At 41.7% G+C, this 26,643-nt stretch overlaps 1 protein-coding gene across 1 annotated transcript in view; it reads left to right on the top strand.

Moving 5' to 3' along the window:
* Nucleotides 1-23,787, top strand: part of PI4KA (phosphatidylinositol 4-kinase alpha) — a 54,013-nt gene extending 30,226 nt beyond the window's left edge. The window contains exons 20-55 of the mRNA XM_058037303.1: nucleotides 1,326-1,434; nucleotides 1,909-2,045; nucleotides 2,927-3,060; nucleotides 3,229-3,311; nucleotides 3,584-3,654; nucleotides 3,772-3,896; nucleotides 4,334-4,415; nucleotides 5,023-5,106; nucleotides 5,463-5,552; nucleotides 6,024-6,143; nucleotides 6,646-6,738; nucleotides 7,110-7,266; nucleotides 7,541-7,668; nucleotides 8,892-9,050; nucleotides 9,275-9,426; nucleotides 10,167-10,274; nucleotides 10,992-11,119; nucleotides 11,196-11,315; nucleotides 11,955-12,034; nucleotides 12,172-12,365; nucleotides 13,089-13,179; nucleotides 13,955-14,122; nucleotides 14,678-14,731; nucleotides 15,695-15,815; nucleotides 16,116-16,245; nucleotides 16,355-16,425; nucleotides 17,310-17,382; nucleotides 17,534-17,604; nucleotides 18,160-18,269; nucleotides 18,861-18,965; nucleotides 19,445-19,570; nucleotides 19,880-20,000; nucleotides 20,647-20,806; nucleotides 21,641-21,730; nucleotides 21,931-22,014; nucleotides 23,087-23,787. Of these exons, the coding sequence (XP_057893286.1) occupies nucleotides 1,326-1,434; nucleotides 1,909-2,045; nucleotides 2,927-3,060; nucleotides 3,229-3,311; nucleotides 3,584-3,654; nucleotides 3,772-3,896; nucleotides 4,334-4,415; nucleotides 5,023-5,106; nucleotides 5,463-5,552; nucleotides 6,024-6,143; nucleotides 6,646-6,738; nucleotides 7,110-7,266; nucleotides 7,541-7,668; nucleotides 8,892-9,050; nucleotides 9,275-9,426; nucleotides 10,167-10,274; nucleotides 10,992-11,119; nucleotides 11,196-11,315; nucleotides 11,955-12,034; nucleotides 12,172-12,365; nucleotides 13,089-13,179; nucleotides 13,955-14,122; nucleotides 14,678-14,731; nucleotides 15,695-15,815; nucleotides 16,116-16,245; nucleotides 16,355-16,425; nucleotides 17,310-17,382; nucleotides 17,534-17,604; nucleotides 18,160-18,269; nucleotides 18,861-18,965; nucleotides 19,445-19,570; nucleotides 19,880-20,000; nucleotides 20,647-20,806; nucleotides 21,641-21,730; nucleotides 21,931-22,014; nucleotides 23,087-23,138 (3,981 nt within the window). The 3' untranslated portion in view covers nucleotides 23,139-23,787. The remainder of the gene's footprint in view (nucleotides 1-1,325; nucleotides 1,435-1,908; nucleotides 2,046-2,926; nucleotides 3,061-3,228; nucleotides 3,312-3,583; nucleotides 3,655-3,771; nucleotides 3,897-4,333; nucleotides 4,416-5,022; nucleotides 5,107-5,462; nucleotides 5,553-6,023; nucleotides 6,144-6,645; nucleotides 6,739-7,109; nucleotides 7,267-7,540; nucleotides 7,669-8,891; nucleotides 9,051-9,274; nucleotides 9,427-10,166; nucleotides 10,275-10,991; nucleotides 11,120-11,195; nucleotides 11,316-11,954; nucleotides 12,035-12,171; nucleotides 12,366-13,088; nucleotides 13,180-13,954; nucleotides 14,123-14,677; nucleotides 14,732-15,694; nucleotides 15,816-16,115; nucleotides 16,246-16,354; nucleotides 16,426-17,309; nucleotides 17,383-17,533; nucleotides 17,605-18,159; nucleotides 18,270-18,860; nucleotides 18,966-19,444; nucleotides 19,571-19,879; nucleotides 20,001-20,646; nucleotides 20,807-21,640; nucleotides 21,731-21,930; nucleotides 22,015-23,086) is intronic.
* The last annotated feature ends 2,856 nt before the right edge of the window (nucleotides 23,788-26,643 follow it).

Here is a 26,643-nt window from a genome sequence, read left to right as displayed (position 1 = left end):
GTGATCTCTGCTGAATTCTCTGTTGTTTGTTGAACTACTTTTATAGCATTGCAGGTACTTGTTCCCTTTTGAGGAAGGTCTTTGAGCAAAAATCAGTGTGTATGTAAAGTTTCAAAGTCAAGCACGCACATAAACTTGACTGTTAATGACAGGAAAAGCCATGTAGGTGCTGTTTGTGCTGAAATGGGGGACGGGGGAGCATCTTAGTGCAAATGTGTTTGAGGCCTCTGTGGTTGTGGTGGGGTTTCTTCAGCTGGTGTTGTATTGGTGCAAAGATTTCCATTGCACAAACAGCTATTTACCCCATAGTGTTGTCCACCAGCTTAAACTCAGACTGATTTTATTATAATAGACAGATTTTTTCATGCTTTTTCTTTTTAAATGACTAATCTCCCTCATGATTTACAAATGCGTCCAAAGTTGGCTCTATGTAAGGTTTCACTGAAGTACTGCTGGCACTTATATCTGGAGAGAATTATTGTGGTTAGAGAAAACTTCTTCAAGCTAGGTTAGAATGTAACATTTTGTTAATAAAGTTTACAGTAGTAAAATACAGTCATATTGAATAAAACTTGTGGTTTAATGGACAATTTCTCTTACTTTTTATATACTGCCTGTGCTTTAACTCTTTTTAGGATAACACACTATGGTCTTTGTTATATAAATTTATCTAAAATTGTAATTCATGTTGGCTGAGAGGATATACTGCTCCTCCAATGGTAGCAGCTGTTTGTGCAAAAAGAACCAGAGAATTTTAGTAAGTGTGTTGAAAATAATGCTCTTTTACTTGCTTGTTTAGATAGTAAATTCTTCAGAACTGATGTCATTCTGTGCGTGGGTGCAAACAATGAAAGATCCCCAATTGGTGCCTCAATGTATTTCCACAAAACTGATAAACAACAGCAACCAGAAGTGGTTTTGACTAATATTTATTTGGTTTGGAGTTCCTTTACAGTGAAGCAAAGCTGCATGGCATTGTTTTCAGGACAGTTTAAAGGACCATGTGGTCTCTTCCTCCCTGCAGTGCATAGTATACTAATATTATGTATTCTCCTCAGAGGTTACTGTATCAGCATGGTGTTATTCCTGTATAAAACAAAGGAAATTCTTACTTCAGGCATCTCAAAGTTAGCCTTTCCGCTCTCCAAAAAGAACTTAATTTCTCTAATATAACAATAGTAATATAATGCTAGTTTTCATAGGTGACAAAGAATATTACCTTTGTAAATCATAGTAAAAAAGGTACATGAGTTGATTCCTTAGTGTGGAATTAATTTATTCTGACTCCCACCATTTTCTGATGTTGATTTTTATTTCCTTGGTAGCTCACTAGACGCTTGCCGCCCATCAAGGAGGCCAAGCCCAGGCTGCAGAAGCTGTTCCGCGATTTCTGGTTGTATTCAGTGCTGATGGGGTTTGCTGTGGAAGGCTCAGGTACCCTGCATTGCTGCTCACATTTCAACTTTTGATGAATCTAAATAAAACTCTCTGCAAACCATTCCCAGTAGCTGGAAGAAAAATTACAGGCATATAGAGACTTCAAAAGAAACAGCTTACATGACAGTTCTCTGGTGGGACTTCTTTAAATCTTTGCAGTTTTCTTGTCAGATTCAGCACAATACAATTTGTACTTAGTTTTATTCCTGATAGCTTTAGTTGTGGGTTTTGATAGCAGATTCCTGAAATGGAAGATAAGACACATGGGGTACAATGGTTACTAAGTAGAAGCTTCACCTAAGTACACTTACTAAGTTTGGAACATGGATCATGCGTTTTGAGTGTCTGTGCTTAAGAGCATGAAAAATCTGCCCTAGAAGTAGTGCAAAACTTGATAATGCAGGTAACTTTGTGAAGCTTGATTTTTTTTTAATCCCTCATTCTACCTTCCTCTTTCTACTTCTGTTCCAGGTCTTTGGCCAGAAGAGTGGTATGAAGGTGTGTGTGAAATTGCCACCAAGTCTCCATTACTCACCTTTCCCAGCAAAGAGCCGCTCCGATCTGTTCTGCAGTACAATTCTGCCATGAAGAATGACACCGTGACTTCTGTAGGAATTCATTTCTTCTATTACCTCCTTCCATAGTGTCTGCCAGTGTTAAATGACATGGTACCTGTGATATATTGAAATAACACAACCCTTCAACCTGCATCCTGTTAATGAAAAGCAGCTATGTTACACTATTCTTCTCACATCAGGGTGCATAAGTGACTTGGGGTCAGTTTTATGGAGTGTTAATACAAATGTTTAGGGGGAGTAGCAACACCACTTTGATTAGGTGTAGAAACCAAGTCTTTGTGGAGATGGAAGTCTCTTAGTGCTTTTTCATCCATTTTGTACCTGACAAAACTTGCACTGATTGAAAAAAGAAAATCAACAAAGTTTGAAAGGAAACAGCACATTCAGGCTTTCAAAGAAATGTTACATCTGCTCTGGCTTGATACTGGTATTCTTCTCTCTCCTTAGAATTTGTAGGGCAGATTTTGCAGGACAGATTTTGCCCAAGGGCTCTTTTTGGCTGATGAAATCTCTTTGGCTCCCAAATAATACAGAAATCTGCATTGTGCCTGGATACATAGTTCTGTGACACCAAAGACTGGCACTAGTCCATGAGGTCTCAGGAGCTGGACAGTGCTGATGTTGGTCAAACTTCATGCATTTAGTGTAGGAATTGTATTTCTTCATTGGAATAACTGCATGGGAAGTACCAATTATTTCTGCCAGAAGCTTGATTCCAGATTTAATTCTGTTCTGTATTTGAAGCATTGTAACTTGCTGAGTCAGGGGAGTTTGGTCTGAGTCTGCAGGCAGAAGCATCCTGCCATATTGTTTGTGAAGGTTGAAATATTAATGAACAGGTGGATGAATGTTTGAGGACACAAACTGATACAGGACTCCCACTTCAGATAAGTTCATGTATTCGTCTCTAGGCTGAATTAAATGAACTACGGAGCACCATCATCAATCTCTTGGATCCTCCTCCAGAGGTGTCAGCACTGATCAATAAGTTGGATTTTGCCATGTCCACCTATCTCCTCTCTGTTTACCGCCTGGAGTATATGAGGTTTGTGTTTATCTATATTTCATTTTTTCACTTATGAAACAGCAAAAAAAACCCTAAAACAAAACAATCAGTAAGCTCCTGAAACAAATAAAATCGGAAATAAACAAAACCTGAAACAAATAAACAAAGCCCCAAACATGCCAACTTAAAAAAACTCTCCTTCCCTAGGGTGCTGCATTCAACTGACCAAGATCGCTTCCAAGTCATGTTTTGCTATTTTGAAGATAAAGCAATTCAGAAGGACAAATCTGGTAAGATTTGCCTGTCTAGGTTTCCTCTCAACTTGAGGTATGAGGCAATTATCTCCAGGCCTGCAAAGCAGAAACAAATCAAGCAGCTATATAACAAAATGAATCATGTTCACCAGATTGCTGCCGCTTCATTCTTGCCAAGAACACTGGTTTTGTTTTGAAACAAGTTCAATATTGGCTGAGTAAACATAAACACTTTTAACTGCTAAGCCTGGTTTATAAAACAAATGTAATTTTTACAATGAAACCTGTCACTTCTCTCCATTCCTCAGGCATGATGCAGTGTGTGATAGCTGTTGCTGATAAGGTGTTTGAAGCTTTCCTGACAATGATGGCTGATAAAGTAGGTTATCTGGCAACTAAAATTTTGAATTTGTATAAATGTTCTCATTTCAGTTTATGAAAGGGATTTTGTCTGTTCCTTTAGGAGCTTCATACTTCTCTTTGGCATGTTTTTTAGCCTAAAACTAAGGAGAATGAGGAAGAGCTGGAGAGACATGCTCAGTTCTTGCTGGTGAATTTCAACCACATTCACAAGAGGATCAGGAGAGTTGCAGACAAATACTTATCTGGGCTGGTGGACAAGTGAGTACAGATTTCACATTTCTCTTTTCACAATGACTGTTCAGCGGTTGCTTAGGCACTTGGTGACACTGATCAAGTGGATTTCTTGGCTGCTACTTCTGCTGAAACCATGCTGTCTCCTTGTAAATTTACATTCAGTGATGTTTTTAGCCTGAGTTCAGAAACCCCTGGTTAAAATGTGTGTCTGCTCAGTATTGCCATGGGTGGAGCAAAGCAAAGTGCCCATGATAGAAATGCAGTCTGAGCTCCTGTGCAATGGCTCTCCTCAGCTTTTGGCTCTGGATAAAGCCAGGCTGTTGTGAGGCTTTGTGGCTTCTATTGAGTATGAGCTCACCTAGGGATGTATAATCTGGCTCTTTGAGCAGCTCCCTTGATGCAATAAGGGCCTTCCTCAGCTCTCCATGGTTGTTGTATTTCTAAATTCTGTCTTGCTCTAGATTTCCTCACTTGCTGTGGAGTGGAACTGTGCTGAAGACTATGTTAGATATTCTGCAGACATTGTCTCTGTCTCTTAGTGCAGTAAGTGCTTTTCTTTCCTAGAATTTTTTTTGCTTTGTTCTGCATTTATTTGATACTTAATCGAGTTTGTAATATGGTTTTCCTTTTACTAAGATTGATAAAATCTTAATTTTAAATTCTGTGAAGCAAGAATTATCTTTGCAACCCTATTTCATAAGTAGTAAAACTACTGCTAAGAGGTTGTCAGATGTGGTTTGCAATTGTTGAAGTGTCTCATTTGAAATAAAATTTCGGTGGTGTTTTTCTGGTTTGTGGTTTGTTTGGCCTTCTGTGAATTATGGAATTCAGATTATATTCTCTCCAGTCTGTGTGTGTGTGTATCCATATTTCCTGAATCTGTTACATACTAGAATTTTTGAAGATGGAAATGCTTTTATAGAATTTTATTTTAATACTAAATGTTGAGGAAAGTGCTTTGGATTTTTGAAATTATATATTCTAAAAATCAAACTGGAATGCAAACAGTTTCTTTTAGAGGTGTTCCAATTGAGAGCAAGTGTCAGCAAAAAAGGTTTGGTAATCAGGCTTCTTGTTTGCTACCTGTAGTGTTAATGGCAAGTGGTGATGAATTCTGACTTACTGAGAGTTCATAATTGTTTCTATTTAGGACATTCACAAGGACCAACCATACTATGACATTCCTGATGCTCCCTACAGAATAACAGTCCCTGACACACATGAAGCCAGAGAGGTGAGTGGCCCTCCTTGATTTATCAAAGAATGAAATAATGCCTTGTTTCATAGCTTGGAGATAAATTGGTGAGCGACTCTGAATGGTCATTTTTTAAAAGTACTTCACTAGGTAAGATTTTTATAATAGGATATGACTCAGTATTTATGTTTTTCTGAATTTAAATTATTTTACTTTACCTAAAGCATGACAGTTCTTTGCTAATCAAGGGCACGTTCAACTGTTACAGAAAATTTTAACTGTGTCATGTTGCTACAACTGTCTTGCTCCCTATGTTACTTATTACACCCTTAAGACCAGTTGCTCTTGTTAGATGTCCTGTATTTTACTGATTGTGTTGATGCTTTTTATTCTAGAGTATAGTCAAGGACTTTGCTGCACGCTGTGGGATGATTCTGCAAGAGGCAATGAAATGGGCTCCCTCTGTTACAAAATCTCATCTACAGGTAATGGGCCTGCTTCTGTGAAAATTTGATTTTTGCACATCTTGGACACTGCAAATCTACCTGAGGTTTATATTTCCTTCCCTAAAAAAAGAGCCTCAAGGGTTTCCATCCTTGTGTGAAAGGACAACTAGTTACTTTCCCTTCTTCCATATAGTCCAAACCACTTCATTTCATAAGAGTTTTATTGTCAGAAGTGACTCTTTTAAGAGAAGATCACGGCCTTCAAGAATTTATCTCTATAGCTTTATTTATTTTGAGTACAGAAGATGTCTTACTCTGTGTATTTAGGAGGGCATTCAGAAAATCTTATTGCCAGGGGTACAATGCCTGGAAGGGATGAGTAGAGACAGTCTTTTGTCACAGTTGTGTGTAATCTAGTTTCCTATGGTTTGCAGTGATGCAGCACTTGCTTATCTGTCTTGTTTTGAGGATAATGAAGTATTCTGGAGTTTGATTGGTTTTTTTTTTCAGGAGTACCTAAACAAACACCAGAACTGGGTATCAGGGCTGTCCCAGCACACTGGACTGGCCATGGCTACAGAAAGTGTTTTGCACTTTGCAGGCTACAACAGGCAGAACACCACTCTGGGCGTGAGTATTGTTTGTTCCTATGTGCACTGATCTCCTCTCTGGGGACCAGTGACAGGAGGCAATGTCATGAAGCCGTGGCAGGGGGGATTTAAGGCTGGGTGTTAGGAAAAGGTTCTTTCATTCAGAGGGTGGCTGGGCACGGGCACAGGCTTCCCAGGGAAGTGGTCACAGCACCAAACCTGACAAGAGTTCAGGAGGTGTTTGGACAATGCTCCCAGTGGTGTGGTGTGATTGTTGGGTTTGTCCTGTGCAGGACCAGCAGTTGGGCTCAGTGATCCCTGTCGGTCCCTTCCAACTCAGGATATTCTATGATCCTGTATCCATGGAAGAAATACACATAATCCTTACTTGGTTTTGATCACTCCTGGTGTATATAACAATCCTGATACTACTACGAATATAAGCATAAGGAAATTTAAAACATATGTGAAGGAATAAAAAGATAAAGAGACAAATGGTTTGATGTGAGCAGTATAAACACCTTGTTATGGTCTGGCCATAGGCAACCCAGCTAACTGAAAGACCAACTTGTGTGAAGAAGGACTACTCCAACTTCATGGCTTCTCTCAACTTGCGCAACCGTTACGCAGGAGAAGTAAGTACAGGGTTTTCCATGACTGTGGGGTGTCCAGAGGCTCTGGCATCACTTCTCAGGGAATGATGTCCTTCCAACCTGTACTGGTGTATGGGTCTATGTTACATGAAACATAGTCTATAAAGCCCTTCAGGATAAAGAGTATAATTTTCCCAGCTTATTAAACAGATCATTCTAGTGTTAGTCTTGCAGATAAAGCTAAAGATTAGATAAGGCTAAAGATTAGATTGCAGTTAAAGCTAAAGATTTGGTAAAGTAGTAACAAAAGATGCCTCTGTTTGTGGAGTTCCCTAATCAGCATGTGACCAATACTTAACTGGATTCCTAAAAATATTGTTCTTTGTTGAAACCCCCCCCCCTCAATTTTACAGGTTTCTGGAATGATTCAGTTCTCAAATGCCACAGGACGAACATCTGACCTGAATAAACTTATGGTCAAAGACCTGAATGCTGCTCTTGAATTAAGCAATACTGAATCCTACACCCAGGCCATGTTTAAGTTGACTGCACTGCTAATAAGCAGCAAAGGTAATGAAAACCAAATGGAGTTCTGCTTTCTGATGGTGAATGCCAAGAATAATAAACTACAAAATCTATCCATATACCAACCGAGTATGCATCAACTTGCAGCAAAACTGTGTTTTGAATTTTCTCAATTAAGCTAATACTGGGGAAAAGTCTCCTTAAACCAAAAGCTATTTATTATTAGGAACTGATTATTACTTATGATGGACACCAGTTTCATGCTGGTGTGGAAAGCAGTTTTTCTGTTGGAGAAATCTGAGTGAATGTTTGTTTTCAGACTGTGATCCCCAGCTCCTTCATCATCTGTGTTGGGGACCCCTGCGAATGTTCAATGAGCATGGCATGGAAACAGCAATTGCTTGCTGGGAGTGGCTGCTGGCTGCCAAGAATGGAATAGAAGTGCCGGTAGGAAGTGATTTAATTACTCATTCTCTGCCCCTGTGAGAGGGAAGAGAGAAGATTTTGGGAGATTCACAGATATTGTGAATCTGTGTCAAGGATGTTTAAATGCAATGTCACTTTAGCCTGCCAGGAAGTCTCAGTTCCTGTATTGTTGGAAGTCTGAGCCACCCCCACGAGGTGGACTGTGGGAAGCAGATCTTTCTCAACAACATAAATGTTACAGCAAAAGAAACCTGTTAGAAACCCAGCTGTAGAATTTACTTTACTGATGAGGTGCATGAACTGTTAATTAATTGACTCTATACTATCACAAACTATATAGAATGGTGTTTTGAAACAAAGAGAAATCAGTGTCCCTGCTCATTAATTACCCTCTAGTATCTGGTATTGCACCATTATATAAAAACATAGGCTTGCAAATGTTCTAATTCTGTAACAGGCTAAGCCAGTTGTATTTTGTGAGATGGGATCAATGTAATAAAGCAACTCAGCATGGTGCAGTGAGAAAGCTGCCTCTGGTAATTGCTTTGCTTAGGGAGCACCAAGTGTTTCACTCGCTGGAGACAATCATCCATCTGAATTTACTTAGTTGAGTTTGCTTGCAGGTTTCAGTGGTTGACTTCTTAAGCATCAGTTTCATTTTTTTCCATTGGGCATTTGGGGAAATGTCTTTGTATCTGAGTGAGGAGAAGAGAGAAGCACCCTTGGTTGCTCAGCCCTCTTACTACAGAGGATGCTGCTCCTGAAAGCAGGATCAGCAAAACTGAATTAGGTGCCATCTTTATGTTGTGCTTGATCAGCCAGAGTGTCTTCAATGTGCCCAGGGGCCAAACCAGGTCCTGCAGGTCACAGGAACCTGGTCTGTGCTTGTCCCTGCTGGGCTCGTCTGGGAGGCAGCAACCTTTAATGGAGCAGGAGGATGGATGTCATGGGCTGATCTAACAGTTCAGTCTCCTCAGCAAAATGCAGTGCCTGGCTGCTGCTGCCTTTAGTCTCTGTTACTAGCTGAGATTCTGGGGGAGTCTCCCTTCCTTTTGTAATGTAGTATGTGAAAGAAACATTTTCTTTCAGGTGGAATGTACAGACTTGTCTCTGCCTCTCTGTCAGCACTGCAGTGAATTTGAATTGATGTAGTAGGTTCTTGTGTGTGCTGTGGGGAAAGTTTGTGCTTTTCATGTAAGAAGATGCTCTTGAAACAAGAAGCACTGTCACCTTCCTTTTTGCAGTTCATGCGGGAAATGGCAGGAGCTTGGCAAATGACAGTGGAGCAGAAAGTTGGGCTGTTCTCTGCAGAGCAGAAAGAAGCAGATCCATTAGCAGCCTCAGAGGAGAGCCAGCCAAGGCCCTGTCCACCAGAGGTCACCCCACATTACATCTGGATAGAGGTGTGTATTTTTTCTGAATGTCCCACCTGTGGCAGTCTGTATTTCCTGTTGCTGTGATTTGGGGAAGGACTGGAGTCATGTGCTCACAGCCAGGAGAGCCACTCTGTTTAAATGGGCATAATCATTGAGGGGGAGAAAGGTGTTTGAAGCAGAGAAGTCTAGGGCTGGGCTTTGAAATTCAGAAAGGTCAAAGGAGGCATGGTATGTCTGTCTCTTTTTCTCAGTTTTTGGTGCAGAGGTTTGAAATAGCCAAATACTGCAGCTCTGACCAGATCGAGATCTTCTCCAGCCTCCTCCAGCGCTCCCTGTCCCTGAACATCGGGGGCGCCAAAGGCAGCTTGAACCGGCACGTGGCGGCCATTGGGCCCCGATTCAAGTGAGTGCTCTGGGCTTTCCTCCTGCAGTCACAGAAGGGAGAAATAAGGTTATAGGGAGATGGAAGAAAACAGCTGAACACTGCATGTTTAACTTGGCTTCAGGTGCTGAGGATTGCTTTAAAAGCCTGCAGTGATGCAGTCTAAGTGTCGTATTCATATTTCTCAAGTTCCATACTGTACCAAGCTGTTCTTCTCTGCAGCACAGTTCTTCGCGTCTTCTCAGGGGCTCCTCCTGGGCTCTCGACCCACCCCTTTTTATTCCAGTTACCTTCACAAGCTACAGCTGCTGCCCAACTAAGGACTTGGCAGCTGTAGCTCATTTGGAGTAACTAGGACCCACTTATTTGATAATTAGATCTTACAGGGACTCTGTCCATATATAAGCTCTGTTTTCAAAGCAGAAGTTGATCACTTCAGCTTGAAAGTACTTTTTTGGTGTTTCAGGAAATTTCATGGGATGATTTAATATAGTGAATAGCCCACATCATAGATCTAGTAATGAATCTAGTCTTTGCTTCATCAGTTATTTTCACCTTTTGTGACTTGAAGGCTTTCACTTTCTGTGGTTCTGCAGTCACAGCTTTAAAGCAGACTGGTGATAATGTGAACAGGTTGCTAAGAGCTCTGAAACAGACACTTCTCAGGCTACACTTTCAGCTGTAGTTGTGGTTTGCATGGTTGGGGTATTGGTCACCATTTTGGGAGAGCCAACATTTCCATTCTCTATTTTGCTTATTAGGTTGCTGACCCTGGGTTTGTCTTTGCTGCATGCTGATGTGGTTCCAAATGCAACTATCCGAAATGTTTTGAGAGAAAAGATTTATTCAACTGCCTTTGATTATTTCAGGTACTCTTTATTTTGAAACAACTCACTGAAAATGTGTTTGTGTTTTTCCTGGACCTTCAGTGATACTTCAGAGCAGCAGCTGATTTTATCCTCTAGTCATTTTTCTTCCTTTCCTTTTTTACCCACTTTAACAGAAACTTGTCTTGTGCTTAAGTATGGTTGATGAATTATCTCAAAGAGGCTTAGATATTAGTTTCAGATTTTATGTGTGATTTAAAAAGCAGAAATGTTTCTATTCTTTTCTCTTTTTTTCTTATTTTGAAGTTTATTCAATGCTCAAAATTGTATCTAGATTTATTAGGTTTAAAGAACTGCTGTTATAGTATGTGTGGCTGAAAATGTGGTTTTATTGTTTTCAAAATACAGACACACTGAATCTGATTATTTCAACATTTGACACAGGCACAAAAGAAAATTTAGTTGATAGGAATGTCTGAATGTGAGGAGGTCACTCAATCCTAATAATAACTTTCAAGTGATTCCAGGATGCTGACAGACTGCTGCCCTAATTTTCAGTTATAATTGGAACTTTGTGCTCTGCAGTCCGACATAATAAAGCCACGAGGATAAAATGCAGTGATGTGTGGTCTCATCCTTGTAGATTTCAGTCAGAATAAAAAGTACAACTTGATTAGGCTGGTGAGGGGTTTTGACTGCTGAGAGTTTTTTCCCCCCGCAGTGCATTCAATATTACATTATTTGTGTGATTTCTTCAAGCTGTCCTTCAAAGTTCCCTACACAAGGGGAAAAGAGGCTCCGTGAGGATATCAGCATATTGATCAAGTTTTGGACAGCAATGTTCTCAGACAAGAAGTATCTGACTGCCAGCCAACTTGTGCCACCTGGTGAGTTCCTTTAAGTGCTGTTTTAAAAGTGTCTCATTTCTTTGGTTTCTATATCAGATCTGTGCTCTGTTCTTAGATAATCAAGACACCAGGAGCAACCTGGATATCAATGTTGGATCTCGACAACAAGCTACACAAGGATGGATAAATACTTATCCTTTGTCCAGTGGCATGTCAACCATATCTAAAAAATCAGGTATTTTTTGATTGTAACCAGCTTATTACAGCCAATTTTATAGCATAGTTTATGTTCAGATATTTAAAGTCAATATTTATTTTAAACATCAGGCTCATATTCTGGCAGGCTGTTTAACTACCAGTGCCAAACTCTGAAAATCAAAGGCAGAAAAAGTCTCACTGGTGATAAGCAGGAAAGTTCTGATGTCACCTGAGTTTTTTGATAGAATGTTCAGTTCTGTTGTGCAGGAGAAATAAGACTGGAAGAGATCAAGTTGTATTGAAATCCCGTAAGGAAATTTTTTGCTTTATGGAAACATGCCCCTAGTGCTTTTTGGAGACAGCAGAGTGACATTAGATCATGGACTGTATTTTTGTACAGTTTTAAAGCTAGTGCTCCTTCTTTTTAGAAGACTAAAGTGAATGCACTGCTGGCTACAATAATATCTCTGTAGCCTGTTGTGCTTCATATATTCAAAGAGCACCTGCATGATGAGTGGCTGCAGTGCTGACTTCTGCTGCCACTCTGATCTAAGTTACAGGTGCCCTGTGGTTATTCAGTTCTTCTGTGTCCATGTTTCCAGCTGTGGGCAGTTTGAAAATACAGTTTCACCTGCTGATCAAAAGCCACTGAAAACTTTTTAATCCTTTTCTCCAGGAATGTCCAAGAAGACAAACAGGGGGACACAGCTGCACAAGTACTACATGAAGCGCAGGACATTACTGCTCTCATTGCTGGTGAGTTATCAGAAGGATGAGCTAACTGCATGAATTTCTAATACCCTCCTAGTGTTGCAGGATATATAAACTAAAGGATGAGATTGGGAGTGTTTTGCTTCTTCCAGAAAACCCTTTATTTTTCCTGTTTCCTTCAGGCTACTGAGATCGAACGCTTGATCACATGGTACAATCCACTGTCTTCCCCTGAGCTAGAGTTGGATCAAACTGGAGAGAGCAGTGTAGCAAACTGGAGGTCTAAATACATCAGTCTTAGTGAGAAGCAGTGGAAGGATAATGTGAATCTGGCTTGGAGCATTTCTCCCTATCTTGCTGTGCAGCTGCCTACCAGGTGAGATATTTCAAAAGAAACAACTGCAGCAATTACTGCTGCCTTAGAAGTTGATTGTGTATTTACAGTAAATAATGATAGCACTTGCTGCTGGTTGCAGCCTCTTGCATACTGTCACAACTGTTTGAGACCTTTGAAAAGAAGTAGATTACTTAATGGACTCACTTGGCTCAGTCACTAATGAAGTCCACCTGCCTTTCCTACCATCTACTCTTTGCCAGCGCTTAGACAGTGTTTGATTCAGAAGAAATCAGGTTTGTTTTTTAATACCATTCAGCCCATTAGCAAGCATAGCATTTAAGCAGTGCTAAAAGTATCTTGGAATGCAGTGGTTTTGCTAGATATTGGCTTTACTATTATAGGAGAATTAGCATAGTTGGCTCCAGAAGGGAAAGGAAATTCTTTCCCCCTTACGACAGTGATGGTTTTTGCCAAGTAGAGTTCTGTACACTGCTTGCTGTAGAATCCCAGACAGAATATTTCAGCCAAGAATCCACTAGTGGAAGTGGGCTGAAATACAACTGGTTTATACAAAAGCACTGGATGAGGACCAGTTGTTTCAGAGTCCCCTTTCCACAGCGTATTGGGGTATGTTACTTCATAGTTGGACTATTTGTTTATTGAGCATATAGTTTTCTGCCTTCTGCTGTTCTCATCTTCACTTAAATACAAGAAGCCATCAACATTTTCTAGTAATGTTATTGTGTTCCTGGTTACACCTAGGTTTAAGAATACTGAAGCTATTGGAACAGAAGTGACCCGTCTGGTCCGGTTGGACCCGGGAGCTGTTAGTGATGTTCCTGAGGCAATAAAGGTACCTGTGAATATTTTTACTGTTACAGGGCCCCAGGAGGCCCATTTCACTCAGATATATTGGAAAACACTGTCTTGACTTACCACAGTGTATGTGCTAGTGCTGCCCATATCTCTGGTAGGAGAGAATGACAGAACAGCTGTGGAAATAGGATGCTGAGAGGAGAATCACAGCAGTAAGAGGAGGTAGCCAGTTAGTTAGTGGTACACTTTACTTCTGGGTATTCTCACTGTACACAAAAGGGTTCAAAACTCATCACTTGCACTACAACCACCATTTCTGTTCCTTTGACATAATAAGTGAAAAGATCACTGGGCCAAGCCATGATGAGGGCTGCTGCTGAAGTTATTTCAAGCATAACCTTTTCTGTGTATCCAGAGGCCAAGGTCTGGAAGTGAGGAAGGCTCATCACGCTGATCTGCTGTAGAGCACTTTACCCTGTGAGGGACAGTCTTGTCAGAGCTGTGTTCTGTACATCACTTGTAAAATAGATGGCAGGAAAATAGAACCATTTTTGACTCTCTCAAAATGACTCATCCTTTATTTTTTCTATCTGTTCAAGAACTCCTGGATTGTGCTTTTAGTAACTTCATTTGGTATTCTGGGAGGTGAGGTGATTCCAACAGGTGATTCCACGAAAAAAAATGCATTAGATAAAACAGCCATAGTTTTGTAAAAAAAGAATGTTCTATATTTCACTTGCCCTGTCTGATGTGTAGTACCCACACATCAGTGAGTGCTACAAACCCCTGATGTGTCTGACCTGCTTTTTCAGTACCTGGTTACCTGGCACACCATCGATGCTGATGCACCTGAGCTCAGCCACGTCCTGTGCTGGGCACCCACAGATCCACCCACTGGCCTGTCCTACTTCTCCAGCATGTACCCACCCCATCCTCTGACAGCCCAGTACGGAGTTAAAGTCCTCAGATCTTTCCCTCCGGTAAGAAGAGTTCCAAGAAAGCTTCAACACTGCAGGGGAAGTTCTGGCCCTGGTCACTGTGGCCACAAGTTTCATTGTAATGTTTCATTGTATTGCCACGGAGAGGCATGTACTAAATGGGCATAGCACACTGCAGAATGTGCACACAGTGGGATAGAAACTTGGAGCTGATTGTCCCATGTAAACCTGGCTCATGTATTTGCAGCTTTGTTGTAAATGACACCAAGCTGAATTCTTCAGACTGCCCTTCTCAAATCATCTCTTTTGCCTCTTCTTTCAATGGCAAAGTTGTTTCTTCTAAGGCGGAAGAAAGCTGTTTTTTAGCACTTGTCAGACTTCTATTAGGATTATGAAGTACATGATTATTAATTATATTTTTGAAGGGAGTAACTAAACAGAGTAATACTTAGATTTGAGAGGGTTGCATACATAGTTTAAAATGAAGAGGCAGTGGGATTTTGTTTATCACTTAACTGAAAGGAGCTTTTCTCTATGTATGTGACTTATCTTCCCTTCTGACAAAACAGTAAAACCCTGCCATCCCTTCTCTTTCAGGATGCCATTTTATTCTACATTCCACAGATTGTTCAGGCACTGCGGTATGACAAGGTGAGAGTATGAATCAGCTACATGTGAAGAAAACAGATTTTTAATGCAGCTTTTAGATTTAAAACAGTAAATCAAAAATTAGGTGTAATCTAATGCTGCTTATTATTATCCTATCTGTAATACATAGAAGAAAAATTATTGTCTCTAGAGGCTGGCTGGTTTTGGATACACCTCTTTTACGAACACAGAAATCTGAGAAAGGCTATGTAGCTCATCTGTCAGAAAAGAGGTTTTTTTTATGGGAAACCCCAGGTGAGGACTTTGAATAGAGCTTTTGGAGGTCTGCATGAGACTACCAGAAATGAAGTTAAATCATTACCCTTAATCATTTTGCTGTAGAGTTAACCAGAGAAGACATCCAGGGGTTTCTTGTGCTCTATCACATGTATGAAATCAGATCTCAGCCTTATCTTGCAGAAGCCAAAGTAAAGCTTGACAGCCAAGTTCAGAGTTCATTAATGTGAGATCATTCTACCTGCCAGCGAGGCAGTGAACTCTGCTCAGTGCTTTATTTTCAGGTGAACATGTTCCCATCCCATGGTGTAGGTGACTGTACAGTCCCTGTGACACTGTGTAGATTTCTGGTATTACAGGAGCATGTAGCAATGCCAGGCAACACCTGTGTCCCTGTTACACTGTGCTTTGTACACATAGTAGAAGATGCTCTGAGCTCAAAGAGATTTGAAATCCAAAAAGAACAGATGGAAAATGGGCTAGTGGTGGGGAAAGGCTGATTAGAATCACAGAATAGGTCAGTAACAAAGCTGAAAACAATTTAAGATCAGTTTGGTACCTTTTAAAATACACTGTCATTCATGTCTTTTTAGCAAAATGAGAGGGTGCAGAGGTCTTGTTTTCATCCATTTAACACTTTCTGTGTTTGAAGAATAGCTGTTAGAAGCAGTAATATTGAGTCTGAGAGTTGTAGAACTTTGATCCTTACTGGTCTGCCTGTGGTTGCAGATGGGTTATGTTAGGGAATACATCCTGTGGGCAGCTTCCAAATCTCAGCTCCTGGCTCACCAGTTCATCTGGAACATGAAAACCAACATCTACCTGGATGAGGAAGGACATCAAAAAGATCGTGAGTGCTTTAAAATGTAATTTGACTTGACTCCTTTCCTTTTCCCAGTCCAATCTAAATCTTCTTCCTGCTTCTTGCTTGTCAGGAAGAATTCTTTTAGCTGGGAAATTCTCTTTTACTTATAGAGGTAGGGCCCATTCTGCATCAGTGCCTGATAGAGTCTGCCGAGAGAGACAGGGTGCTGCTTCCCTCAGTACCTTTTTCTGAATACTCTCCAAAGGTGCTGATTTCCATCAGCCATGTAATTTTCCTTTCTGAAATAAGCTTCTGACACAGATGCTTCCTTTTTTTCATATGCAGCTGACATTGGGGAACTTCTGGAGCAGTTAGTGGAGGAGATAACTGGCTCATTGTCTGGCCCAGCCAAGGAGTTCTACCAACGGGAGTTTGATTTCTTCAATAAAATCACCAATGTTTCAGCCATTATCAAGTAAGAATTGTACTTCAGAAATTGTGCTCTGTTTGTGTAACAAACTTGAGGCTAGTGTGTAGAGTAATGTATAATATGCAGATAATTAAAAGGCAATTCATCTTTCTAGGCCATTCCCTAAAGGAGATGAAAGAAAAAAAGCTTGTTTGAGTGCTCTGTCTGAGGTGAAAGTGCAGCCTGGTAAGATGTCATTTAGTCATATAAAATTGTGGGCTTTTGCATTCAACATGGTTATTTATTTTCTGCAAGCAGATCTTGAAATCCCTCTGAGTGGCTGTTTGTAGAGATTTCAGTTTTGGTGCTGGTGGCTGTTCTTGTGTGATTATTTCTTTCTTGAAAAAAATTCAAATATTTTTGTCCATCCAATAATTTCTATATGGGACATCAAAACTTACCCTAAAGCAAGTTAGGTAATGCATGTAGTGGATAAAAGTAGAAGTGTGTGTCTGAAGAGGAAGGATAAATAAACTCTTTTGCTTTCTACCACCTTCTTTTTTAAAAAGACGTGGTGTTTTTGAGAAGTCTTGTTATCTCAAGAATGAAGCACGTCCAGTTCCTTTAATTCTCCCCTTTCTCCCATTCCCTTGAAATGTCATTATCTGAGGGTACTCACAAATCTTGAACATGCATTTTCCCAGCCTGAATCTTCTCTTTAAAATGGAGTTTAATGGAGGCTTTTCCTGACCTCTAACAGGTCTCAGACCTTGTACCATGTGTTGGTGGATGAGGGCACGGCCCACTGGGGCTGCTGCCACATCTAATTCAGGACTGTTGTAAGAGATGTCCTCTCTGGACCTTTCTGTGGTACAGCTTCTGCAGTATTAGCTCAAAACCGTATTTTATTAGTTTCTGGAAATCTCTCACTAATGCAAAGGATGCCACATCCTTCATGGCTCACTGTAATCTCCAGTTTCTCTCTGACATTAACTGGAGACTGTAATCTCCAGTTTCTCTCTGACATTAATTCAAAACTATGTACTGAAGTTGTGGGCACTAACATCAGTTATTGTCCAACTTGCATTGTCTCACAGTGGATTTGTCCTCAGCTGTCTGCTGTTTTGCAGGCTGTTACTTGCCCAGCAATCCTGAAGCAATCGTTCTGGATATTGATTACAAATCAGGAACTCCTATGCAGAGGTACTATGCTCTTGTTATATTTATTTACATATATATATATATATATATTTTTTTTTTTTAAAGTTAATTAATGACATTCAAGTATTTTTCTGTAAATTTTTGTTTGGCTAATTGCACTCATCATCATCATCTTGTTTCTTCTGTAATTTAGTGCAGCAAAAGCACCCTATCTGGCCAGATTCAAAGTGAAACGATGTGGAGTCAGTGAGCTTGAAAAAGAAGGTAGCTGCAACTTAATCATTGATACTACTAATTAATAGTCAGCAATGCCTTTAAAACTGCCTGCTTTTAGTGACCTGTACCACTGCACAAAAAGTATTTCTGTGTTGAACTTTGTCTGCCATGATTCAGCTGAGAAATTAAACTGGATCAAAGGAAGAGAGAAGAAAATTATGAAAACTTTTTTAAAGTCCCAAGAAGCAAGCCACATAGGGCTCTTGAGGAAATTATAACAGTTACTTTAGACTAAAATAGAAATCACTGGCACTTTCTGGGTTTTTAGACAGTAGCAACATCCAGATTTTTGCATTTTTTCTCTCAGGCATTGCAGACATTTATTAGATAAATCACAAACACTGGTTTGAGATGTTCTAATTCCAGTAGACAAAGGGAACTATCTTATGATAATTGCTTTGTAAGGCAGAAATATCTGTGTTGCACCTGCAGTGGAATGCTGTGGGTTTGAGTGCAGAGGGCTTGTCGTGACAGAAGGTTTAAATTAAATTCATGGACTGATTCAAGTGCATGTTTGGGTTTGGCTTGGTTCCCTTGTTGCAGGTCTGCGCTGTCGCTCTGACTCCATCAATGAGACTGAAGAGGAGGATGAGGACAGTCAGAAGGTTTGCTGGCAGGCTGCAATCTTTAAAGTGGGCGATGACTGCAGACAGGTACAAAGCTCTTGGGGTTTTCACTTAGAGGAGACAGATTTGTAGGTGATAATGCATAAGAAGGAAATAATTTTAATATAGAAGTATTTTCCTTTGGAACTTTGGTAATCTCAGTTATGTACTGAGAGGGAGAACTGTGTGGTACCCCTAGAGAAATTCTGGTTTGGAAGTAAAGGCCATTCTGTCAACACAGGTTTACCAAGCCGTAAAAATTTTTCACAGAATTTATTTTTCAATTGAGCTATTGGTAATATAGCTTTAGTTCCTAAGGTGGGATCTTGTACATTGAAGTTTGATTGATTAAGAGGGAATGCTGGTTATTATCCCTGGAATTATTAATAGCCCTTTTATCAAAGGGTGATAGGCAGTTCATTCTTAGGTCAGCAGTTAAATCATCAGTGTTGCTTGCTGCCCACTCACACAGCATTTATCAGTTCCCTTTTTGATTTCCCCCCTAGTGCATACACAAGCTCACATCTGCACACCTGCTTAACTTAATGCGCACTTCAGAGTTCTTCAGAGCATGTTTATAATCCAATTTATGACCTGTAACCCCTGTAATGTTTATGCAATTTTTTTCTTGTCTGACAGGACATGTTAGCTTTACAAATCATTGATCTCTTCAAGAATATATTTCAGCTGGTAGGCCTGGATCTTTTTGTGTTTCCATACAGAGTGGTGGCCACAGCTCCTGGGGTAAGTGAGCAATTAACTGTAATGCTGTAGAAAATTCAAAAATACTTTCTTCCAGCACACAAAAATGCCATTCTACAAGGAAGTACTGCTCACATCACTTATGCCAAATATTTGGAGTACCAGCAATAGAAAGTGTCTTTCCTCTCCTGCTTCCTGCTTTTCTAAAACTTTTGGCTCTGAAATTTTGCTGCTTGCAAAATTTAGTTTGCAAGCAACAGTGATGCTTGCAAATGGTAGTTGTTTGATTTCTGGGACTATGTTGTCCAAAGCAGTGGAAAGTCACAGAGTTTGTCTTAGTTGCATGGAAATCCTAAAAGAGAGGATATACTTTTTTTTAAACTAATAAACTAGAAATTCTGTATTTGGTGATCTGTAGGCTTCCCCACATTTCCCAGAGAACCTGTATGACTGCCAAGAGCCATGAACAAAGTCTATTTGGGAGCATGCTTTACAAACCTCTTCCTTTTCTTGCCCTGCAGTGTGGTGTTATTGAGTGCATTCCTGACTGCACATCCCGTGACCAGCTGGGCAGGCAGACAGACTTTGGCATGTATGATTATTTTACAAGGCAATATGGAGATGAGTCTACCCTTGCATTCCAGAAGGTAAAATATCAGTGGGCAAGCATAGCAAAATATCAACTGAGAAACATTCTACCTATAAGAAATAATGACAAATAATTGCATAATGACTACTATAATGCTGTATCTAGTTCCTGATGCTGATAATCCATTTTTAGCTATTAGTGAGTTAGCTAAAGAAGTAATTGCAGCTATAGATGTATGGAGAATGTCATTGGACATTGCTTCAAATTAATCAAGAATGGAAGAAAAAAAGCTTTGTCTCATCTCCTGATGGACAGTTATTAAATTCTGTCATTTGTTCTGATTTGTTTTAACTTGCTGTTTGTACAGGCCCGCTATAATTTCATCCGCAGCATGGCTGCCTATAGTCTGCTCCTGTTCCTGCTCCAGATTAAAGACAGGCACAATGGCAACATCATGCTGGACAAACAGGGACACATCATTCATATTGGTCAGTCATATGCACCTCTGAATGTCAGTTCTTACCTTTGCTTTCTGCTCTTAAGTGTTGCTGATAACAGACAATAACCCATTTCCCTTTGAGATCCATCTGTATACTGGTTTCACTGTTTGTAAACATTCATGGAAGGTTTTCATGCCTTCATGCCAAGTGTTGTGTGTTTGTGTTGGCTGCTTCTGTGTCAATTTAGCTCTGCAAGGTTTTGTCAGGTTCAGGAAAGTATATACACACATATGTATGGGTGTCACATGTTTATGTACTCATGCATGGATACTTGTGTGTATGTGTTTAATTATAGAAATGTCGTGGGATTCCCTTCAGCACTGCAAGGGTATGAATTAAACTCGACAAGTAAATTTATATAGTTGTGTGAGGCTGTAACCTCTGCTTTAGCTTTGCTTTTCTGGAACTGCACAAATATTTCAGCAGTTTATTTGATATCACCATTCTTACATGTATTCTCATGTCATGGGGATGATGCTTTTGTTGGTATTCTTACACTTCACCAAATCTATTTTCCAGTTGGAGTTAAAGTATTTACATTAATACATGCAATCCACATCTCTTGCTTCTGTCAGCTTTAACAGCACACAATTAACCAACAAAGCTTATGAGGCAGTTTATCTTTTGTGCACAGATTTTGGATTCATGTTTGAGAGCTCACCTGGTGGAAACCTGGGCTGGGAGCCTGACATTAAACTGACTGATGAGATGGTGATGATAATGGGAGGGAAAATGGAGGCAACACCATTCAAATGGTTTATGGAGATGTGTGTCAGAGGCTATCTGGCAGTCAGGTAAGGTGTTCTTAGCTGCTCAAAGTGGAAGTTCTTGCATGCCCAAAGCCAGATGAGAAGAAATTTATAACAAATGTTGATTTGTAGGGAATCTGTGCCCAGTAGTCTTGCAAACTTTGAAACAATGTAATAATCATGCTATTTTACATCTTATCTTTGTTGTATTTTTTCTGTCCTTATGTTATATTTTAATATTTCATATAGTCAATATATAAATGTGATGTTTCACACATTTCCTCACACAATTTAGTGCACTGTTAATACAATAAGAAATTACTGTCTTGGAATCAAGATAATTTTGGTTCCTTGAGGGGAAACAGTCTGGACAAGTTCTTGTGGCAAAGCAAATGTTTCACTCAAGTAGCAGAGTAGTAGCCTGGTAGATAATAAATATTCTGAGCAACAGGACAGGAAGGAGAAGGAAAACTGGGCTGATGTAGCAAAGAATTACCCAGAGTAATTAAGATTACAAGACACTATATTCCTGTGTGGTGTTGCTGGTTTCAGCCTTTTGTACTATTTTGGTGCACTGCTTCACCATTCTGATGCCAAAGAAGTGTTGTTTGCTAAAGCATTACTTTGCATAATCCTTCTTGAGACTTCATCTTGCAGCATTCTCAGTATCTGACAGTCCAGCATAAAGGAGTGACATTTAATTAAAGTGACAGATTGCAAGCAATGGTGTAGCTTCACCAGCAAATGTAAGAGGATTATTGTGTTGATTTAATTACAGGAAACGGTGGGATCCACCTCGTTGAACTCCTCAGCTTGTCTGCTTTACCTGCTAAGGCTGCAGGAGTCTGAATGTTCTGGTTTTGTCCTCTTTTTCTCTAGGCCTTACATGGATGCTGTGGTCTCACTGGTTACCCTGATGTTGGACACAGGGCTGCCCTGTTTCCGAGGGCAGACAATCAAGCTGCTGAAGTAAGTCAGCAATATGTGTGAACTGGAAAATCTTTCTTATTAGAATGTTATGTCATTTGTACCAAGTGGTTTCACAAGAAGTAGCTACTTGCAGGAAGTGAAATCACACCTGGCTGAGCTTGTGCAAAGACACATTTGTACCACGTTCAAAGGAAACCTCACTAATTTTCTCTTATTTGATTGTGATTTTCTGCATATAGACACAGGTTCAGTCCCAACATGACTGAAAGGGAGGCTGCAACTTTCATCATCAAGATCATCCAGAATTGTTTCCTCAGCAACAGGTTTGGCTTCTATGCATGTTTTCTCCCTATGGCTAAAGGAAGACCATCAGGCTTTGAGCAGAGCTGAAAAGTAGAGTTCTATCAGTCAGGTGCCAAAAATTTTTGAGTCATTGATAGTGCAGGACAGCAGCTTTGTTTCTGAATGTGCAGCATCTCCTCTGTTTTGTGCTGGGAAGGAAGACTTAAGTCCAGGATGGTAAAATAGCAAGACTGGTTAGGCTAAATAAATGTAATAGTTAAATATCTTAAGGGCATCTTTTATTATGCTAGATAATACAGACTTTGTGGGATATATTGGAGAGTCTAATATAAACTCTTGTGTAGTTCCCTGTGGGGTCAGCTTGAGACCAGTGCCACTCACTGGCTCAGATACAGCCCCACTAGAGTGGAGGTTCCAGTGCTCCCTAGTGCACCTGCTCAGAATCTCAGATTGATACTGGGGGGTGAAGGCAGTGACATTGCTGTGTGAATGGCCAGAACCAGTTCTGACAAGCTTGAGCTTTTCTACCTGTGGCATGGTTAATCTGTGACCTGAATAAGCTCTACCCATGGATAATTGAGTTATCTGTAACAAGCTGGGATTTGTTTGCTCAGTCACTCATCAGAGATGCTGCTGTTAATGCTCTTATTTCCCCTGCAATTTTGTTTTCATTATTGGCATTCCCCTTAATTAAGATGACTTTTATTTCCATATAATGCTGTCTCCATGCATCCCTGATGATCTTGATTCATTCATTATGCATTTCCTTCTCCTAAAACAAACTGCAAATGCCGTGTGATGTGCTTGTGGCTTATCCAAACACAGGATCCAAACTGCTGATGCTGTTGCCACAGTGGGAAGTGTGGAAATACTTTTTTAAAGTAGTTTAAACAAGAGCAGGATGTTTTGTGCTGTCCATAACAGTAACTAGGCCTTCACAATGCCTTCAAAGGATGGAGGGCTAGTTTTGATTAGCGGCTGATTTCCTTCACCCATGTTTTGTCTCTGTGGGATCCTGATGAATGTTTCTTGACAATTGGTGCAGGGTTTTTTTAAACTTTTCCTTACCTCTGGTTTGCTTTTCTTCTTTAGGAGTAGAACATATGACATGATCCAGTACTACCAGAATGACATCCCCTACTAGACACTAGAGATCCACTGCCCAAGTGAAATGTGCAACCCTGTGCCCTCACTCCAAACTCATGACAAACAGGAGATGCTCGTCACACCTGGCTCTCTACCCTCTGTGTATGTGTGTGTACATGTTGGGTACATCCTGACCATTGCAACAATCAGTTCTGATTCATTCCTTTCTCTATACCAGGTTATATATATTACTGTTATTCCCTGGATTTTTGGAGTTGGGTTGCAATCACAATAAAAATTGTATTACAGTTGTGGATGTGTGAAAGTGGTAAAGCTTGAGGAGTTCGATAATTTTTCATGCAATGCAAGGATTTTATAATGTCTTTAAAAAGTAAATTAAACCCTTTCCTGCACAATCGCACAAAATGCCATGGTAGGGAAGGGTATGGATTTCTCTTTGGAAACAGAAATGTTAACTTGTTCCAATTTTACTGTAGAAAGAGCTTGATAATCATCCAGGGTGGTGATGTCTGTGTAGCTGTATTCATATTTTGCACTGTACATGGTCCCTGCTACATGGTCAGTATTTCATATGTACATGAAGAATGTATTTTTTCCTTTTGTGTGTTTTAAAAAGAGACTCTACTGAAGATATATTTAATCTATAAAATATAATAAAATACCTTAGACTTCGTGTCTGTTGCAAATGTTTCACCCTGTGCTGTTTTTATTGTATATACATCACTCTGCACACTTGTGTACTGTTCATTATATTATGCCTTTTCTTTCTAATAGAGAAATCTGATTTATTCTTCAGCTGTTTTTCAGTCTCAAGTGACATTTTTTATTCGTAAAATAAATGTTTGGTGCAAGAGCTGGAATGTAGGATCAAGGTAAAGCTCCCCAGTGTTGCTAAGGGCCTCTATCCTGGGCTGGGACATAGGTCTTTTGGGGTTTTTTTCCTTATCTACATGCTTGTCCTTCTACATGGGCTCTTCAACACAGGGGCTGTCCCCTCTTTAGGGGTTTTTTTTCCCCTTTTGGGTGCTTTTCCCGCCTGTCCGGATCGTGCCCTCAGGGAAGGAAGGGGGGGCCTGGCCTAGGCAGGGCCCCGGCGCGCCCCCTGGCGGCTGCTGCGCGAGGGCGAGCACCGGCGCGCGGGGCACGGGGGCCCCCTCAGCCCTGAGCGGGACACAGCCCTGAGGGACAGCCAGACCTGGGGGACAGCCGCCCTGAGGAGCGCACAGCCCTGAGGGACAGCCAGCCTAGAGGGGTACGCAGCCCCGTGGGGCAGCCAGCCCTGAGGGACAGCCCGCCCTAATGGGCACTCATCCCTGAGGGGCTTCCAGCCATGAGGGGCACCCGCCCTGAGGGGTACCCGGCCCTGAGGGACAGCCAGCCCTGAGGGACACCCGCCCTGAGGAGCGCACAGCTCTGAGGGAGAGCCAGCCCGGAGGGACACCCGCCCTGAGGAGCGCACAGCCCTGAGGGACAGCCAGCCTAGAGGGGTATGCAGCCCCGAGGGGCAGCCAGCCCTGAGGGACAGCCCGCCCTAATGGGCACTCATCCCTGAGGGGCTTCCAGCCCTGAGGGGCACCCGCCCTGAGGGGTACACGGCCCTGAGGAGCACCCAGCCATGAGGGGCACCCGCCCTGAGGGGTACCCGGCCCTGAGGGACAGCCAGCCCTGAGGGGTACACGGCCCTGAGGAGCACCCAGCCCTGAAGGGTACATGGCCCTGAGGGACAGCCAGCCCTGAGGAGCACTCGCCCTTATGGGCACTCATCCCTGAGGAGCACCCAGCCCTGAGGGGCGAGGGCGACACCGGGTTATGGCCCCGAGGGCTGAGGGAGACACAGCCTCCAGGGGTGAAGGATAAAGACGTCGCGAGGGAGAACGAGCCCTGAGGGCTGAAGGGGACGCGACACACGATCCCGAAGCATAAAGGGTGAGCGGGTCATGGGTCAGCGCTCCGAAGACGGCTCAGCGCTGAGGGGCGGAGGTATCGTGAGGGAGACCCAGCCCTGAGGCGGGGCCTTGCCGTGGGGTGGGCCCGGCCCTGAGGCGGGGCTCTGTCCTGCGGTGGGCGCAGCCCTGAGGCGGGGCTCTGTGGTGTGAGGAACGCCCAGCTCCATTCGTCTGAGGGTCACGCTTCTGGGACGCCGGTGTGACCTCGAGGAGCATGGTTTGGGGCTGTAGTTGCCCAGTCCGGGGGGTTCCTCAGAAGCTGGGCTGTTGCGGCAGATCAGGGTGGTCTCTGTCTGAGGGGATGGTAGGTTGATGATATGCCTGTGTCCTCGGCTTCCCCTTGGGAGTGTGCATTTCTGAGCACCTCTTAAGTGAGGTTTTAGTCTCCCGGTGTGTCCCTGGGGCCCAGGCAGCAGGAGTTGCTCAGGGGGAACTCCTCAGTCCGAAGCCAGGGTGACTGAGGAGGTCCCTGCAGAGAAGGGAGCGTCACGGAGCTCACAGCTTAGGGAGCCTCAGAGGGGGCAGCCAGGGCAGCGTGTTTTGGCTCTGCCTTCAGGGTGCGTCCTGTGCATGGTGCAGTGGAGGGCCTGTCCCTTTTCCATTGTGGGCTGCATTCAGAATTTACACCTGCTTTTGCCATGGGTGTTAAAGTGGGTCTTGTCTCTTGCCCGTGCAGTGGGTGGCTCACAGTGAAGCGGGCTCTGAGCCCCTTTTCTCATTATGGGGAAGTGCCACTGGCTTTCTAAAAAGGTTTGGAGGCTCATCAGGGAGAAGTAGCATGCAAGGACTGCTTTAATTATTGATTTAATTCAGATTTATTATATAACCAACTGGGACATGGAGTAATTTTGGTGCTCTGTGCCTGCGGCTACTTGAACCTATTTATGCTCCATAGGAAAGGAGCTGATTGACACTACAAATGTGGTGAACTTCCTCACACCTTTCCTTTAACGAGGAACAGGTGGAGTGAGGAGATGTGAAGGCTTCTTCTCAGGGGAGGTGGTGAGGAGTTCTAATATTTTGTTAATTCAAGTCAGTGCTTATGTGCATGTGCTTTCCTGTACCTCCAAATCAATGTACCATGTTAAAAATATCTAGGGCTAGAAGTGAGTAGTTAGCTGGTGAATAATAACATTAGAAATAACAAATGGACCTTTGGTAATCAGAAAGTCACTCCTAGTTGCAAATCTCAAACCACATAGCAATTTGTGTGTATTCTAGCATAGAATGCCCAGAATTTGCCAGAATGCAATTAAGGCCATCCAGGGTTTTGGATCAGGAAGTGAATGAGTTTGAGTGTTCTTCACAGTGCTTGCTTGCTTCAGTCAGGCTGTCTGGAGAGCTGATGTGATCTTAGTTTCTTTTAAGTTTGTTCAGAGAAATGAAAGCTGCTGAAGACAATTGAGTATAGTTACTCTTAAGAGCAAACTTGTTTGCAGTATGGTCCTAAATACTCAAATGGCTGCATTTGAGATCTGGATGCATCATTTTGTACTGCTATGAACCTTGCAGAATGTTGTGAATGTGTTAAATCTCTATGTTAGCAGAAATTATAGGCTCCTGTGACTTCTGTTCTCACTGCAGTGTCAGGTGCAC

The sequence above is a fragment of the Melospiza georgiana genome, chromosome 18 (genome assembly GCF_028018845.1).
Source record: "Melospiza georgiana isolate bMelGeo1 chromosome 18, bMelGeo1.pri, whole genome shotgun sequence".
NCBI lineage: Eukaryota > Metazoa > Chordata > Aves > Passeriformes > Passerellidae > Melospiza > Melospiza georgiana.
Note: the sequence above shows the minus strand (reverse complement) of the source record. Positions and strands in the feature narration are given on the sequence as shown.